The sequence below is a fragment of the Seriola aureovittata genome, chromosome 1, assembly GCF_021018895.1.
Source record: "Seriola aureovittata isolate HTS-2021-v1 ecotype China chromosome 1, ASM2101889v1, whole genome shotgun sequence".
NCBI classification, from domain to species: domain Eukaryota; kingdom Metazoa; phylum Chordata; class Actinopteri; order Carangiformes; family Carangidae; genus Seriola; species Seriola aureovittata.
Genome location: NC_079364.1, coordinates 27856987 through 27872286, shown reverse-complemented (window position 1 = coordinate 27872286; position 15300 = coordinate 27856987). Strand labels below are relative to the sequence as shown.

At 42.4% G+C, this 15300-nt stretch overlaps 1 protein-coding gene across 1 annotated transcript in view; it reads left to right on the top strand.

The window, feature by feature from the left end:
- itfg1 (integrin alpha FG-GAP repeat containing 1) overlaps nt 1–15300 on the top strand; it is a 144640-nt gene that overhangs the window by 127932 nt on the left and 1408 nt on the right. Inside the window, exons 15-17 of the mRNA XM_056402763.1 lie at nt 2929–3053; nt 7372–7454; nt 8343–8460. Of these exons, the coding sequence (XP_056258738.1) occupies nt 2929–3053; nt 7372–7454; nt 8343–8460 (326 nt within the window). The remainder of the gene's footprint in view (nt 1–2928; nt 3054–7371; nt 7455–8342; nt 8461–15300) is intronic.

Sequence of the window (15300 nt, the reverse complement as noted above, 5' to 3'; positions counted from 1 at the left end):
TTTTTTCACCCCACTGCTTATCCTCAGCTCTCCTCATGAGCATCCCTCTGTGACTTGGATCAGAGTTTGTTACATTGTTTTTCTTGTACTGAGGGGTCTAAGGTCAGTTATTATTTACCTTATGTATTATTTACCATATTTAGTTTTGAGATTTGTGATTCGGGGTGAGTTAGGTTTACGTGTGCTTGTCCTGTGTAAAGAACTTGAAGGGCTACCTGTGATACAGGCTTATATCATTTCTTGAATATATTATATATCAAATATATAAATGAATAAATGTAAATTTAAGTTTTAAATTTTGCCTCTAGGTTCAGTTATGTTGTCAGCTCCCTGTTTGTTTTTGAAATTACTCTCTCCAGCTACTTGTGTCAACTCGACCAACCAATGCCACCATCCTCAGAGCCACGCCACTTACATGGATAAATTCTTTCTGATTTTATATCTTTCCGTCCTCACATCCTCCATCTGTGTCAGTGAACTTACCAGATTATGATTTAAAATCATGTGCATCGTGCGTCATACTGCAGAACACGGCTTTCTACTTTACTGTTCTGGTGCAGGTCTTCTGCCCACACCGCTCACACACATATGCACCTCTCAGTAAATGTCAGATACCCCAGGATTCATCCTGAATGTCTGTCAGAGGCAGGGGCTTTGTACTGCCCTGAACACGTCAATGTCCACGAAACTGTGCCCAGCTCTTCCTGTAAATGCTGGAAAGCCAATATTTCTGTCTTTCTCCCTCTCTCCGTCGCTATCTGCGGTGTGCGATTAAGGCAATTATGCTGCCTCTTCACAACCCCACAACCCAGCACTAAAAAGCTGGGAAAACAGATTACACCGAGCAGAGGCAAGCATGTGAAATTTAGAGAGATAAAGAGAGAGACAACTGATTAAAAGCTTTCTTTGGTAGAAGGTGGCAAAAGTCGATGGGTCTATTCAGCATTCAGACCGACTGCATGTACATAACAGCATTATGGACAGGCTTTTAGTGCGCTAACACCATACAATAGACACTACGGGCTTTACCTGAGTTAACTACTCACTTTCACCCATTAGTTTTTCATTTCTTAGCCATATGTGAGATGGTCCAGATGTAAAATGGCAGCTTTTAGAAAAGAAAGACTGGTCTGACCCAGGTACAGCTGAGGTGACAAAAAATAAAATGGAGAAATCTTTTTTTTACTGAACTGAGATTAGGCAGGGATTAAAGAAAATGGGGGGAGAGAGAGAGAGAGAAGCAAAACTGTTGTTGTGCTCCTCTCGGCCTGCAATACGCAGTCCATCCACATTAGTTCTGATCACTGGCTGCCTCTAGGCTTTCTCTCTCCTCTTCCATCTCTCTCTCCCTCTCCCTCTCCCTTCCTCTCTTTGTTTACCACGTAGAGGTTGATTTATGTCGGCTGCACTTGGCAGAGTTGGGTGGCGTGGGCGAGATATAGCAGCTGAAGGGGAGAGAGAGCGGGGGGAGACGAGCAGGAGGGAGGAGAAGAAGGGGAAAGCGAAATGAGTAAGGCCAAATCGAAGTGATGTATCAGGGGAGACGAGAGAGAGAGATGAGCAAGAGAGGAGGAAACAAGAGAGTAAGGGTTGGATGAGAATAGTAAGCAAGGATGGAGACGTTACAGGATGGACGAGGGAGGTTGGGTGAGGAAACAGGCAGAGGTGTTGGACTGGCCTGAGGTGTCTCACTCTGATTTGTATCTTTTATGATGCTTCTTCATGTCAGGACTCAAGGTCTCATGCTGCAGTCCCTCTGGCTCAGGCGCTCCTGTTGTGTGTTTCATTATGTTTTCGTGTCTCATCACTGACTGTCACGGTCAGGATGGGTTAGCTTAGAGCTGATAGCTTTACATTAGGTAAAACTTTAATGCTCTCTTTGCTAGAGCAGGGTTATTGCAGCTGCACTGTCATAAGATCAGTCAAGAGAACAGGGGTTATGTTTACAATTCAATCAGTTGAACTGAGCAGGAAGCAGTGAATGGAGATGTGCAAAGATTACAGGCTACAAAATATTGTGTATTCATGAGGCATAAAAGTAGAGATATGGGCTTATAAAGATTCATTTTAAAAATGCATGTTCAAATGTGAAAAAGACAAGTGCAAGAGCAAGTGAAAATTAATATTTGTAAACTGCACTTTACATGAAATTTGAGGAAGAATAAAGTACTGATAACTGAAGATCTTTTTGTTTTGTATCCTTTTTTCTACATTGTGGACCAGAAAAAGAAAGAAAAGAGGTATTCAGAAAACTGCAACCAGGAGCAAAAAAAAAGTATTGGCACCACTTAGACAGCACCAGAAGAAAATCTTTACATCACACAAACCAGAGAGTTGAATTTAAAACAACCCTTTGTGTCCAGTTCAAATGTATTAATAAGTCAGTACCAAGACTAAGAGTCTACGGCCGCATGAGCACCTCCATGATGATGTTTAGCAGGTATAATGTTCGCCGTGTTCACCATCTTGTCTTAGCTTGCTCGCATGCTAAAGGTTTGCTTTCCTGAGGGAGACGTGTGTAGATGAACCAAATGTCAGTCCATCCAACAGTTGTCGACATATTTGTCTAAAAACCAAAAAAAGTAAACCTCATGGCGTTGCAAGAGAAAGAGTTCAGGAGATCACCAAACTCAGAACAATCCATCCTCTGGAGACCATGAGCATCTGGACCAGATCCAAGCACAATCCAATACTTAATAGTAACTGAGATATTTCATTCTGAACCAAGGTGATACACCAACAGACTGACACTGTCAATCTGCTGCTATCATGGCAAAAAGTCAAAAGGAAAAACCGCTCTTTAAAAAAAAAAAGAAAAATAGATGAGGCTCATTGGTTATCCTGATATGTTTACACTATGTGTAAAGAAGAATCCATCTTTTTAATGACACTAAAAATTGCATCTGTTCTCTCTCAACCTTCTTGCAGCCGGTCAGCTGAGCCAGTCAGCTCACTTCTCCCTGCAGCTGCCCTACACTGTGCTGGGCCTCGGACGCAGCGCCAACTTCCTGGACCACCTTTTTGTCGGCATCCCCCGGCAGCCTGGAGAGACGGTGAGGAAAAATGAGAGGGCTATATTACCTTGACAGCTCGCAGCACTCCTTTAGAAAATCTGCCGTCTGTTTGGTCTCACAGAATATTTGAAGCAGGTTCTTTTATAGAGTTATGTGCATGATACAGCAGCTGAGAAAAGGGAGAAAGGGCACTCAGCTGAACCAAAGTAAACCCCTTCAACACACTGGACGCAAATTTTATCAAAACTTGCCTCATAAAACGTATCTTAGAGCATTTACAGTGCCACTCATGTGCCAGCTGAAGTCATTTCTGAGCACCCTAACCTGTCCTGAATTTAACAGCACATGGCATGCGTGGCAGAATCACTGTCTATGCAGTAAGTCTGCGAAAAAAAAAAAAGGCAGTTAGAGACAAGCAGAAAACAGCCTCGGGATGAAGATGTTAAGAAAACTTTCTAAGAAAAACATGAAATGAAGGATCAGTTCATGGTAAAAGAAATTTAAGCAGTTTTAAAGTCATAAGCGCAGAGCAAAATTGTTGTTTTTCTCCCACTGCTCAGGCTTTATTTCATAATAGGCTGGATGCTACACATTTCTTCCGAGGATTATGAGGCTCATTTGAAGGGTGTTGTGTGAAGATTCTTCAAATGTTCTTATCAAATTAGAAATGTTGAACAGAAACAGCAGTGTCTCCCTTCAAAAATATTTAACACTCAGTTGAGTTTCTTTTTTTCTTTTTTATTCAAGCACCAGATAATGCAACAAAATGTGTGATAACAGGTATTTATGTTAGTTGTCAAACAATGATGTGTTCAAAATATTTGCAGAAGGACGGAAGAATCCTGTAACCCACCTTTTTTTCTTTTCTTTTTTCTTATTTGTAAAACGAATGATCAAGATCTATTTGCATAACAAAAAACTGTCAAGACCCACACAAAGCTCAACAGTTCTTAACTCTCCAATTTCCTATTGCAAGTCTTTGGTTTGCTGTTTATTTATGGACCCTGTGAATTCTCTTAAAGGCAGGCTCGTAGTGTTTTATTTCTGTTGCCAGAGTTTCACAGCTTCACTAATTTGAATTCTCACAATAAAACTCCTTTTTATAGACGAACCCTGCTGAATGAGGAGAAGTTGTTTCTCAGGTGTTGCAAGCATTATTTGATAGCCGTCACTTATTTTCTGCCCTCAACATTAGAAAACACTAAATAATTAGCAGGATAAACATGATGGCATGCTGACAGTTGCTTTACGGCAGATAAATTCCTCTTCCTGCTTATACTGTATTAAGTGATTGATGACATCACCTGGGGAGTTGATGCAGGTGCAGTGAGCTCCTGACTGGAACAGAAATACCAACATGCCCGTTTTTTTTTTTTTTTTTTTACTTTCTCACTTCAAACACGTCTTTATTTCACAACCCTGTGCGAGTGGAGGATGTATGAATGACTCTGTGGATGCGGCCCACGTGCGCCTTCTGTCATTCTACAAGCTTGCGTTATATGAATATAGTAAATAATTGATTGGTTTTACAGTTTTAATCTATTCATCAGCCACATTTCTACACTACACTACCTCAAATGTCAGCTCTCTTCAGTTCAGCTCTCTCCCTCTCTCAGCATTCATCTCCATCTCTGTTTTCTCTCTCTCTCTCTCTCTCTCTCTCTCTCTCTCTCTCTCTCTCTCTCTCTCTCTCTCTCTCTCTCTCGCTCTCTCTCTCTCTTTCTCTCTCTCTCTCTCTTTCTCTCTCTCGCTCTCGCTCTCTCACACACGTTGCACTTGTCACACTGAATATTAGGCCCGACAGGGCCCTTTTTTCCCCTCCCGTGTGGTACCAAGGTCTTCGTCAAGCAGCTGATTAGAATTGCAGATCGGTCGGTCCGCGGCTCAGAAACTGTAGTGCACCAAGAACACTCATCTCAAACAAGCTGCTTTGTTGTCCCCCTTTCCACACACACTCCCTTTTTTTTTCTATGCAAAGAAATGTGATCTTTTTTTCCCCATTTTTCCTCCTCCTCGCCCATTCCTTCTACAAAGTGAATTAATGAGTGCCTCAAGATGCGGCCCATTATGCGGAGTAGATTTTTTTTTTTATCCACTGGGGCCGGGGAGTGGTGTAACTCCATCAGATCTACCTGTAATGAGGAGGAGAAGCTTTGGAAAGCTCTTTAGGAAAGAGAAGAAGGTTTAGAAATCCTGACCGCTACACCACCCTGCTCAGTAGGCAGGTTTGTCAAATCTCTTGATCTATCTCATTTCTGTTGTCTCTCTCTCTGGCTTTATTTCTGTCCCACTCCCATTCTCTCACTATCCTCCCCACTGTGCCCTTTACAATTTTCTCCTCCAAACTGAGAGTTCCTTCCTGCTGTTTCACAGGAGAGGTTTTGTAAAATCTACTTGGATATCTTCCATCTTCTGTCCAATCATTCCTCTCTTTTATTCACCCCCTCCCCGTCTTTGTCTCTGTTAGTCTCTATCCTACTGTTCACTTATCTTCCACCCAGGGGATTCCCTTTGCTGCTCAAAGTGGTTTACTTCACTAATCAGTCCCCTACTTGTCACTCTCACTCTCTCACTCACCCTCCATCTCTGTATCCATCTCCCTCGCTCACTCATAGTGTGCTACTTTCCCTGGCTTTGAACCAGAGTGTCTCTCTTTCTCTCTGAAGACTTGGGAACACTTTTCTCTTCCAAACAGCCAGATCGGATCTGCTCCCAGGCAGCGGTAGTGGAGGCTGACTCGTCTGCAGCTCTGCTCCCCCGCCGGTTGCCGCACCGACGGCAGCGCTTTCCAAGAGCTAAGCGACAATGGCTGGCGGCAACAATGTGCTCGTTATGTAAAAAGCAACGCCGTTCTCGCACGCTTATTCAAAATAGCTGTAAGATGTGGTTCCTCTCAATTGATGAAGAACAGAGAGCCATAATTAAAGAGCAGTGGAACCTCCACATGCCGCCAAATGCATAAGTGGAAATGTTAATTCCTCCCAGTTACAAGCATGATTAGAGCTCTTAATAAAAAGCATTGATATGATGCCCCCTCCTCTATTTACATCTCTTAACCTCTGTGAACTCTGAACCCCTAATGAGCCTGAGCACAGGCTTGGGTGAGGCTAAAACAAGACACGAGGCAAAATCAGACTCAGGAAAACTGGTGATGATGCTGAGGTTTTCCAGATATCACAGCACAATTGTATGCAGAGGTTGAATACAGTCTGTGTCTGTATCTATCATCATTGGATGCTGAGCCTCAAGGCGGCAAACTGCTAAAATTGAAACTTGAACTTGTGCAGAGTCAAACTGCTGTCAAACACAGCGCTGGGAGCGAATGTTTCTAAACTCACCACAGTTTAAATCCTGACGGTTAACTCTGTCTTAAGAGTCACTGCCTGTCCAGTTTAACACCTGCGAGCCAAGGTCCTCTCAAGGTTTTTAATTTTAAGAGGAATGTGATGTAACAGGACACATGTGAAAACCATGAGCAGTTATGTGAGAGTGTTGACGGGGTGCAGGCGCATGTGTTCAGGGGTGGAGAGTGAGGGTTCACCCCTGAGCAGTGATGTCCCAATCCTGTTGCATGAGTTTGTGTTAGGAAGTCTCCTGTGCTTTTATCTTGGTTTCTGTGTTTATTTTCACCTTAGATGATGTTCCCACAGAATATGTTGTCTTTCACTTCTTATAACCTGTTTCCTTAGATGGGAGTTTTTGTGACGGTTCCTTTTTTTGCTCCAGTCACATGAAATCATACAATCAACTGAATCACATGTCCCTCTGTGTTCTTATTATGGGCAATAATCAAGTTAGTCATTTCTGGATAGTTAGAAAAAATTGTTGTGACAGTAATCACCCTAAGTCACCTCAGAGTTTGTGTGTGTTTTCTTTTCATGTTAATTGCAAACACACACTCAGACTGTGGCTCCAGTTTCCTCCCATGAATTCCTCTTCAAAGCAGACGTCAGCGCTGCCATAATGAGTCAAGTTACAGGATGAGAAAAGACGATGTATATTTTATCAGGACAGAGACTGAGATAATAACTTGCTCCGCAGATGGCTGAACTCTCACACACAACTGCAGATACACTTCATCACACATGCAAATATACACGCTTGTATGCACACAGACATACACACACACACACACACACACACTCCAGGAAAACTTTGTTGCTCCCCAAAGCGACAGTAATTTATTTCAAGTAGCAGGTTGTCTGTGGCGTAAAGGCACTGCTTAAAATAGCCGCTGCACGGCAGCTAAGGGAAACTATTACCCTGCCCCAGAGGACTTAACATACATATTGTGAAAGTGTGTTTGTATGTGTGTGTGTCTCTTATGGAAATCTGTGTTTTTTCCCTTCCTTTCCAGGACATAAGGAAGCAGGAGTGGACCGCCATCATCCCCAACTCTCAGCTCATCGTCATCCCCTTCCCTCACGACAAACCCCGCAGGTACAACACTTATCCTCAGAAATATTACACAGTGTAGATATGATGTCATATGTGCCCATTCTCCTTGTTCACGGCAGTGTAATTTTTTTCTGGGAGGACCCATTGACGCTTGTTGCTATGGATACAACTGAACGCTTTAACCACCTCATCTGATGCCACATATTGAAGTTAATGTTGCCTGAGATCAATACAGTTTCTTTGGTGTGTCTTCACAAAACGATGCCCAGATGTGAGCGTGCAAATTCCCTCACACACACACACACACACACACACACACACACATACACACACGCACACACTCTCTCTCTCTCTCTCACTTCATAGCATGTGTTCTCATGTTATCACGACATGGCTCACATGCATCTCAAACGCCAGGAGGAGCTCCAGATGGCTTTTCAACACAGACAAACACACACATGCACGCTCCTCCATATAGCCACATAACACTCACCCAGCTCGCCAGACTTGCCACATTACAGACACACACCTACATATACACCACGAGTTGAAATGAGATCTTAACTAGGAAAAAAAAACGGGTGCATTGGTATTCTTCCTACATACACTATGAGTTAGCAGATTGTGAGGTGATAAATTTAATATATCAAAGAGGCTGATGCTGGAATTACATAAAAGTTCTTGGAAACCAGAGAGCGAGCAGAGCATCACTCTGTTCAACTGTGACAAGAAAGTAAAAGAGATCCATCCATCTATTCATTTATTTCAACTTAATTAGGACACAATCTCTGCTTATGTGTGCCATTTGGTAATTACATTGTTTTTTCGTCAAATAAAACTATGATGAAACATAAAACAACATATGGCAAGTCGTCATTTTTTCACACTGTCTCTCTCTCTCTCTCTCTCTCTCTCTCTCTCTCTCTTTAGTTGGAGCGCTAAACTGTATCTGACTCCTAGCAACAGCGTGCTGCTGACGGCCATTGCGCTGATCGGAGTGTGCGTCTTCATTCTTGTCATTATTGGCATCCTTCACTGGCAAGAGAAGGTCAGGACAGACAGACACACACACACACACACACACACACACACACACATACACAATGGTTCAGTTAATGCTGCCTCTTCCTGATGATTTACTGCTTTAGAGTTTGAGTTTGTGTGAGTGTATGTGTGTGTGTGTGAGAGAGCAGATTGGTCACAACCAGCAGCAGATGGGTCTTGCTGTCCCTGTCCTGTAGTCCTCTAGCCTCCCGCTGAGACACACATACATACTTTTTTATCTCTCTCTCTTCCTCTCTCTGCCTATCTCTCTCTGCCCGGGCCACAACCTGGAAGGACGTTCAACTGTAATTGCCTGCTTCTGTCCTTTCAGCATGGCAGATCTGCTGTTCATTACAGCAATATATATGTCCTCCAGGGAGTCACTGCATGTTTTCTCGTGTGTTTTGTGCGTCAGCTCCTCCTGATCCTGTTGTTGTTTGAGTTACACACACACACACACACACACACACACACACACACACACACACACACACACACACGGTACAGTCACAGTAAAATGTACACTGACACATACATTATTCAACACTGATTCTCACAAATTAACTTTTTTTTTTTTTTGTTCTTTGGATTGTTTTGTTTTTCATCTACACACACTGTGGTGATGCTGACTGCTGGGCTGAGTGGTGCCGTAAATTGCTGGCATTTTCTCCAAGCCATCTGCTGTGCGAGTATGTGCGCTTAATGGCTGTGTGTGTGTGTGTGTGTGTGTGTATATGTGTGTGTATGCCTGTGTGTGTGTATGCCTGTGTGTGTGTGTATATGTGTGTGTATGCCTGTGTGTGTGTATGCCTGTGTGTGTGTGTATATGTGTGTGTATGCCTGTGTGTGTGTATGCCTGTGTGTGTGTGTGTTAATGGTTACATACACAAAAACAGTCTAATTGCCCTCTTTTTGAGAGACATGGACGAAGTATTAGCTTCATCTGAATCAACACTGCACATGAAAAAACATGGCTGGTGACTGAACCAAGTGTCTAGATACAGTAGATGAGGAGGTGTGTGGGGGTGAAGAATGTGGATTCATTTAAGAGGAAGAAAAAGGAAAATGCAAATTAAAAAAAAAACTGTGTAGGTTGGTAGTATACTTCACTTGAAACAAAATCTGGTATGTTCAGGGTCTGTAGTCACAAGGAAGCATCGATCACTGTTGTGTGTTTAGGCTGAGCTGTAAAAGTTTCAACACATTTCTGCCTCGTTCCCTACTCATGCAAGTTTCGAAAGGGGGAACTGGTTCTGGAAGTATTTTTTGCCACTCTGATTGTCCATTTGAATTATATTAAAGTTCCTCTCCAGACATGTTTTAAGCTATGTAAAAATACTCTGCCCTGAGTAATATTTTGTTTAACATTGTTTCCCACATAAAAAGTGTAATAAATGGGAAGCACATCTACTCTTATTTCCTCATTGAGAAATTCTGGATCAGACCTTGTGCCCCGCCCACCACCTGCTGGCTCCAGGTGTACAGGTGAAAGAGCAGAGAGTATCGAGATGGTTAGAGGAGGAAACATCAGAGAGACTCAGCCACATGTTTGAGCCTCAGTCAGACCCAGATTCAGTTGAGGAGTCTGTTGAAACCAGAAACTTTTGTATATAATAAAACAGCTGGTCAGCGGTATCAGACTGTGGCAGTTTGTTACTGAAATCTGTAACAAAACACTGAGCCATATTTGGTGAAAACATCTAACATTGACTCAAAATCCCAAAAGTAATTTGATTAAAACTGAAAATGTATTTTCAGGTTTCTATAAAACCTAATCTCGAGCTTTCTGCTATGTTTGCAACAGAAATGTAGGTTCAGTGACTGGATCACTCACTGAAACCTCTGTACTTACATTTTTATGTACACAGGTTTGTTCATATGCAATTTCTAACACAGCTGCTCATGTGTTATACTGATAATTCTACCAGCAGAGCTTCATGCCTGTCCAAGCCTTGGAAATGTGCCAACTACCAGTCACCTAACATCATCCATGCTAAAAAACAAAACGGACTTTCATTTCCAGAACCTTGGACACCTGAAATATCTCTTCCAAGTTAGCGATCAGATTCACAAAATGTCTATACGAGCCGAAAGATAATCATTTCAAAACCTGTCTATTTGTGATTGAACTAGTCTGACAATGTTTGGATGGTGTGGGTGAACTGACCTATAATATACTGCAGGACCTCTTTTAAAAAACATAACAAATCTGGAGTATGTGACTGGCCTAACAGCTGAAAGACACACGTCTGGACTGAAAGGCCAGTGTGGTGTAATCTCATGCACCATCCAGGCAATCAAGCCTGAGGATGAATCCTGTAAACCACTAACATCGCTAACATCTTCCCTCATATCTCATCTTCTCCCACCTCATCTTCTGCGGGGGCCATCCAGTAAGGTCAGGGCGAGCCCGCTGATTGACATTTGGCATTTCTGTGTGTTTGCGCGGCCGCCTCTGGTATTTGCTCTTCTAATAACAAAGTCAGGTAGAGGGCAGAGGCGTGGGGGCAAAGACGTGCTGTCCTGCCTAACAAGCTAAAAGGGCTTTTACACAGCTCCCGTGAACTTGTCGGCAATGAAATATTAGCCGCAGTAATAATCAAACAGAAAGTCATATTTAAAATAGATAGAAAGATATGTAATGAAGCAGAATGTAATCAGTCATCTTACCTCAGATCCATCATCCCCATGTAGGCCAGATTTAATTAGTTGACATTAGAGCCCAGTGAGACTGCAACATGCCTCACTGTAGCTTAACACCTGGTTTCAGACACAGACCCACCACTGCGTCATTGAAACCTTTTGATGGACACAAATCGATGCCTCTGCAGCTTAATGATGATTCAGGCCTCAAGATGACAATTTGGTATTATCCCCTGGATTGTCAATTAGACTGAACCGCAGCACAGCCCAGTGGATCGGTTATTCAAAGGAAAGAACATCACATCAATCCATCTGCTCCTTAAAACACAAAGCTCTTAAAAAAAAAAAAAGAAAAGAGAGAAACCACAACATGAATCAATATAAGGCACTGGTATCTTGGAAGACAGATTAAGACCTGATTATAAACCGAAACTGATTGGATAAAAAAAATGCAGTAAATGCGCTGCTGCCCATCGTGTGTGTGCAGCAAATTAGTCAAGATCAAGGAGGGATTGACTGTCCTTTAAAAGGGGACAGTCATCTCTAAGTCTCTCAGATGTACTGAGACTGGGTTCAGTCCTTTTCATACAAAAACATGATCCGCTTTACTGCAACATTTAGACTAAAGTGTTGAGGAAATGAAAAAGAGGATGGTTCCATTCAGATTCTTGCCTGTTTTCTCCCCATCCACAGTTCATCAATAACCTCATATAAGAGATCTAAATGCACTATTGACTGCACTGTCACCAGTCCTGATGATGTGGAATCTTTTTTTTCTTTTTTTTTACGGATGGCGACCTCTAAAAAAGTATAATATGCTTCCCTCCTTTGATCCAGAGCCCCATCAAACCTCATTACAATGTACTGCCATAGATAATGGCTCAGAATGATTTCTGAGTCATTATGATCTCCAGGAATTAAAAGTTATCATTACATTTTTAAAGTTTTAACAAGTTAAGAAGATTTACTCACAAAACATGTAGTCAGTTTATACATTCTGATGTATAGTTATAAATGTAACTACAAATGATACTAAAAAGGAAAAATTAGCTCCACCTGGTCCAGCTACAATATTAAAGGATAGGTTCACACAATCTTCACATATGTAAATCGGTCGGTTTCTGCCTCCTGTCTCCACTGGCTGTGAAAATTTCCCTCCCATCACAGTTCTAACGTAAGAGTAAATGGAAAATCCACCGTCCTCGCTCTGTGAAAATATGCAAAGTTGATCTAAAGCTAAAATGAAAAGTTACAATCTTACAGTCCAGCTATGGAAGCTCAACAGGGACACCTTGTCCAGAGGAAACATTTTGTACTAAAAAGACTGTAACTTTGTTTTACTCAGTAAAGGCGCTGAAAACTTCTTCCACCACTTCTCTTAAACTTCACCAGCAGAAATATCAAGGAGAGATACTGTCTCTACAACACTAATACTAAAACGTGTCTGTAGAAGAGTGCATCTAAAAGGAGTACTGAAGCTGGACCTGACGTTTGTTCAGCTTTGTACACTTTACACTCTTTACACTGCATTTTATATATTTCATTTTATCTTGTACAACTACTGGTGTGTGATTGCCTTTGAGAAGTTTGGGATTTTTGTTAATTGAAAAGAACATGTACAGATGTTTATAACCCTGACTGGGGTACCAAAAAAAGTAGAAGCAACAGTGAGGGGATTGATACAGAAACGATGTAGTTATCTGTTTTCTGTTGCTGAAAACTATAAACTATAAACTTTTTACTCCCACCTTTAAGTGTGTAGGGCGTGTGTAGGGCGTGTGCAGGGTGTGTGTAGGGCGTGTGCAGGGCGTGTGCAAGGCGTGTGTAGGGCGTGTGCAGGGTGTGTGCAGGGTGTGTGTAGGGCGTGTGCAGGGTGTGTGCAGGGTGTGTGCAGGGCGTGTGCAAGGCGTGTGTAAGGCGTGTGCAGGTCGCGTGCAGGGCGTGTGTAAGGCGTTTGCAGGGCTTGTGCAGCAAGTTAAGAGAACTTCAAGGTGAAGTATACTTAAATTGGTACTGTTCATACCTTATCTGTAAATGTTCACGCAGCTGCCTTCTTCTTTTGTTAGATAGAACTGTACATCATCCCACTAATGTGCTGTGGGGATGTACACAGTCTGTACTCGCTGAAATTACAAAATGGCTTCCACAGGACCTCAGTTCAGGAAATATACTTGTCTATGGAGGGCAACATCACCTGTGAGTTGCAAGAAGTAAAGAAAATGTGCTGCTGTTGTCTAAAAGTCCTCCTCACCCCATCAGGAATATTAGGAGCATGTGACGTGGACGGGGGCCCTCGGGGGGGGGGGGGGGGGGGGGGGGGGGGTCTATGCTGAACATCTTGTCAGCTTGTTCTCAGCTTAGCTGGACGCTGCCGCCTCCAGTCATCACACCTGCCTGTTTGTCTGCCTGCACAGATGATGATAATGGCCTGTTGGCTAGAAGTACACATGTATTATCCGTTTATAAGCACTTATCCTTAAAAGGCCTTTTCATAAGTAGAGAAAGCCTGCGTGTGTGTGCGTGCGTGCGTGCGAGCTGGTTTATTGTCATTATTTTACATGTTTCCTGTGTTTTTCTTCTCTCCTGTGGTTTTATGAGACAAAGTATTTGCCAAGATGACAGATAATTGATGCAACTTTTTTTTACCTGTAGTTCTGTGATTAAATATTGAAAGGTTAACTTCCCCACCAGAAGTCACTCGCTACATCTGTTCTTTTGTGGTTGCTCAAAAATGTGATGATTACAAAACATAGTTAACCTGAATTTGTTCTATGCTCAGTTTTGCCTCGTGGCTGTTTCATTTTTTACAAATTAATTGGTGGTGGCTGTTGTTGTCGTTGATGCACAAGCAAAGGGGCCTAAATACATGAATCTACCACTGGCTCCATTTAGTTAAACTATGTGACCATATTTAATATTACAGCAGACCTGGAACTAACACAACTGGTTTTAACACTATAGCTGTGTAAACAACACGCTCAGTTTGGTCGTGATGCTGAAAGAAGCCACTGATCAGCTGAAGAGGATCACTGGTAGCATATTGCAGCTTGTGTGTCCAAACCTTGGCTGTTTTCTCAGCTTGATGTTTGGTAACAATACAGTGTACTCACTGGTCATTATTGTAGCTACCTGTACTCTCTACACTATCTCCTGGTACTTGTGTTGGTTTCCTCTGGGTGCTGCAGTTTCCTCCCACAGTCCAAAGACATGCAGGTTAGGTTCATTGGCTCTAATTTGCCCATAGGTGTGAATGTGAGCGTGAAGGCCTGTTTGTCTCTATAGCCCCTTTTACACTGCCTGTTCGAGGTGGGAATGCTGCACCTTTATTCTGCCTCACCATTCTATATAAAAGGTACAAACACAGAATGGGGAAGCATTATTGCCTCTATGCCAGCAGTGGAGGTAATCACAGAGCCGGAATAGCGCTTGTGTAAAAGTTGGAGCCGGCATGGATGGACAGATACCAACACTGTTGTGTTACACCTCACAACTCTCAACTCCAGCATGCTCTAAAGTCTCATGCAGGGGCAGTAATATGCCGACTGTGTTTGGTTCAGTGTAAACAAGCAAAGGCGGCATGATGAGGGGTCTTCTTAATGGCAGTATAGCAGGATCTCTGTATAAAGGGGGATAATGTGTCAGCCCTGTGAATGACTGGTGACCTGTTAAGAGTGTACCCCACCTCTCATCCATTATTAGCAAGGATGGGCTCCAGCCCCCCCACAACCCTCAAGGATAAGCAGGGTGTAGCACCTTTTAATAACTGTCAGCCTCTGGCCTGCAATTTTCATCATTTGTCCTAGGTGTTTTGTTGCCACTTCTTTATTTTTCACTTGGGGACCAGTACCTTTTCCTTCCAAGAACTAATAACGTTAGCTAACATTATTTACTGAGACATTACTGAAGACGTTACCAAGAGAAAAGATGCCTCTTGTTAAATGTGCAACAGGGCAAACAGCAAAATTAACTTCTGAAGAAGACAGATTTCTGGGCCGCAGACACTGTTTTATAGTTTGCGATTTTCCAAATGTTTGCAGGTTGTTGAACAAGTCTGTAATACAGTTCAATACTTGTCCTTCTTTCACTTACTGTGTCATTTTATTCTTTGATGAAAAATGTAAAATATTTGGTCATTGTAGTTTATTTGTTAGTTTTACTCTCATGTTCCACTTGGAAAAAAATTCAATTTTTTTGTTGACAA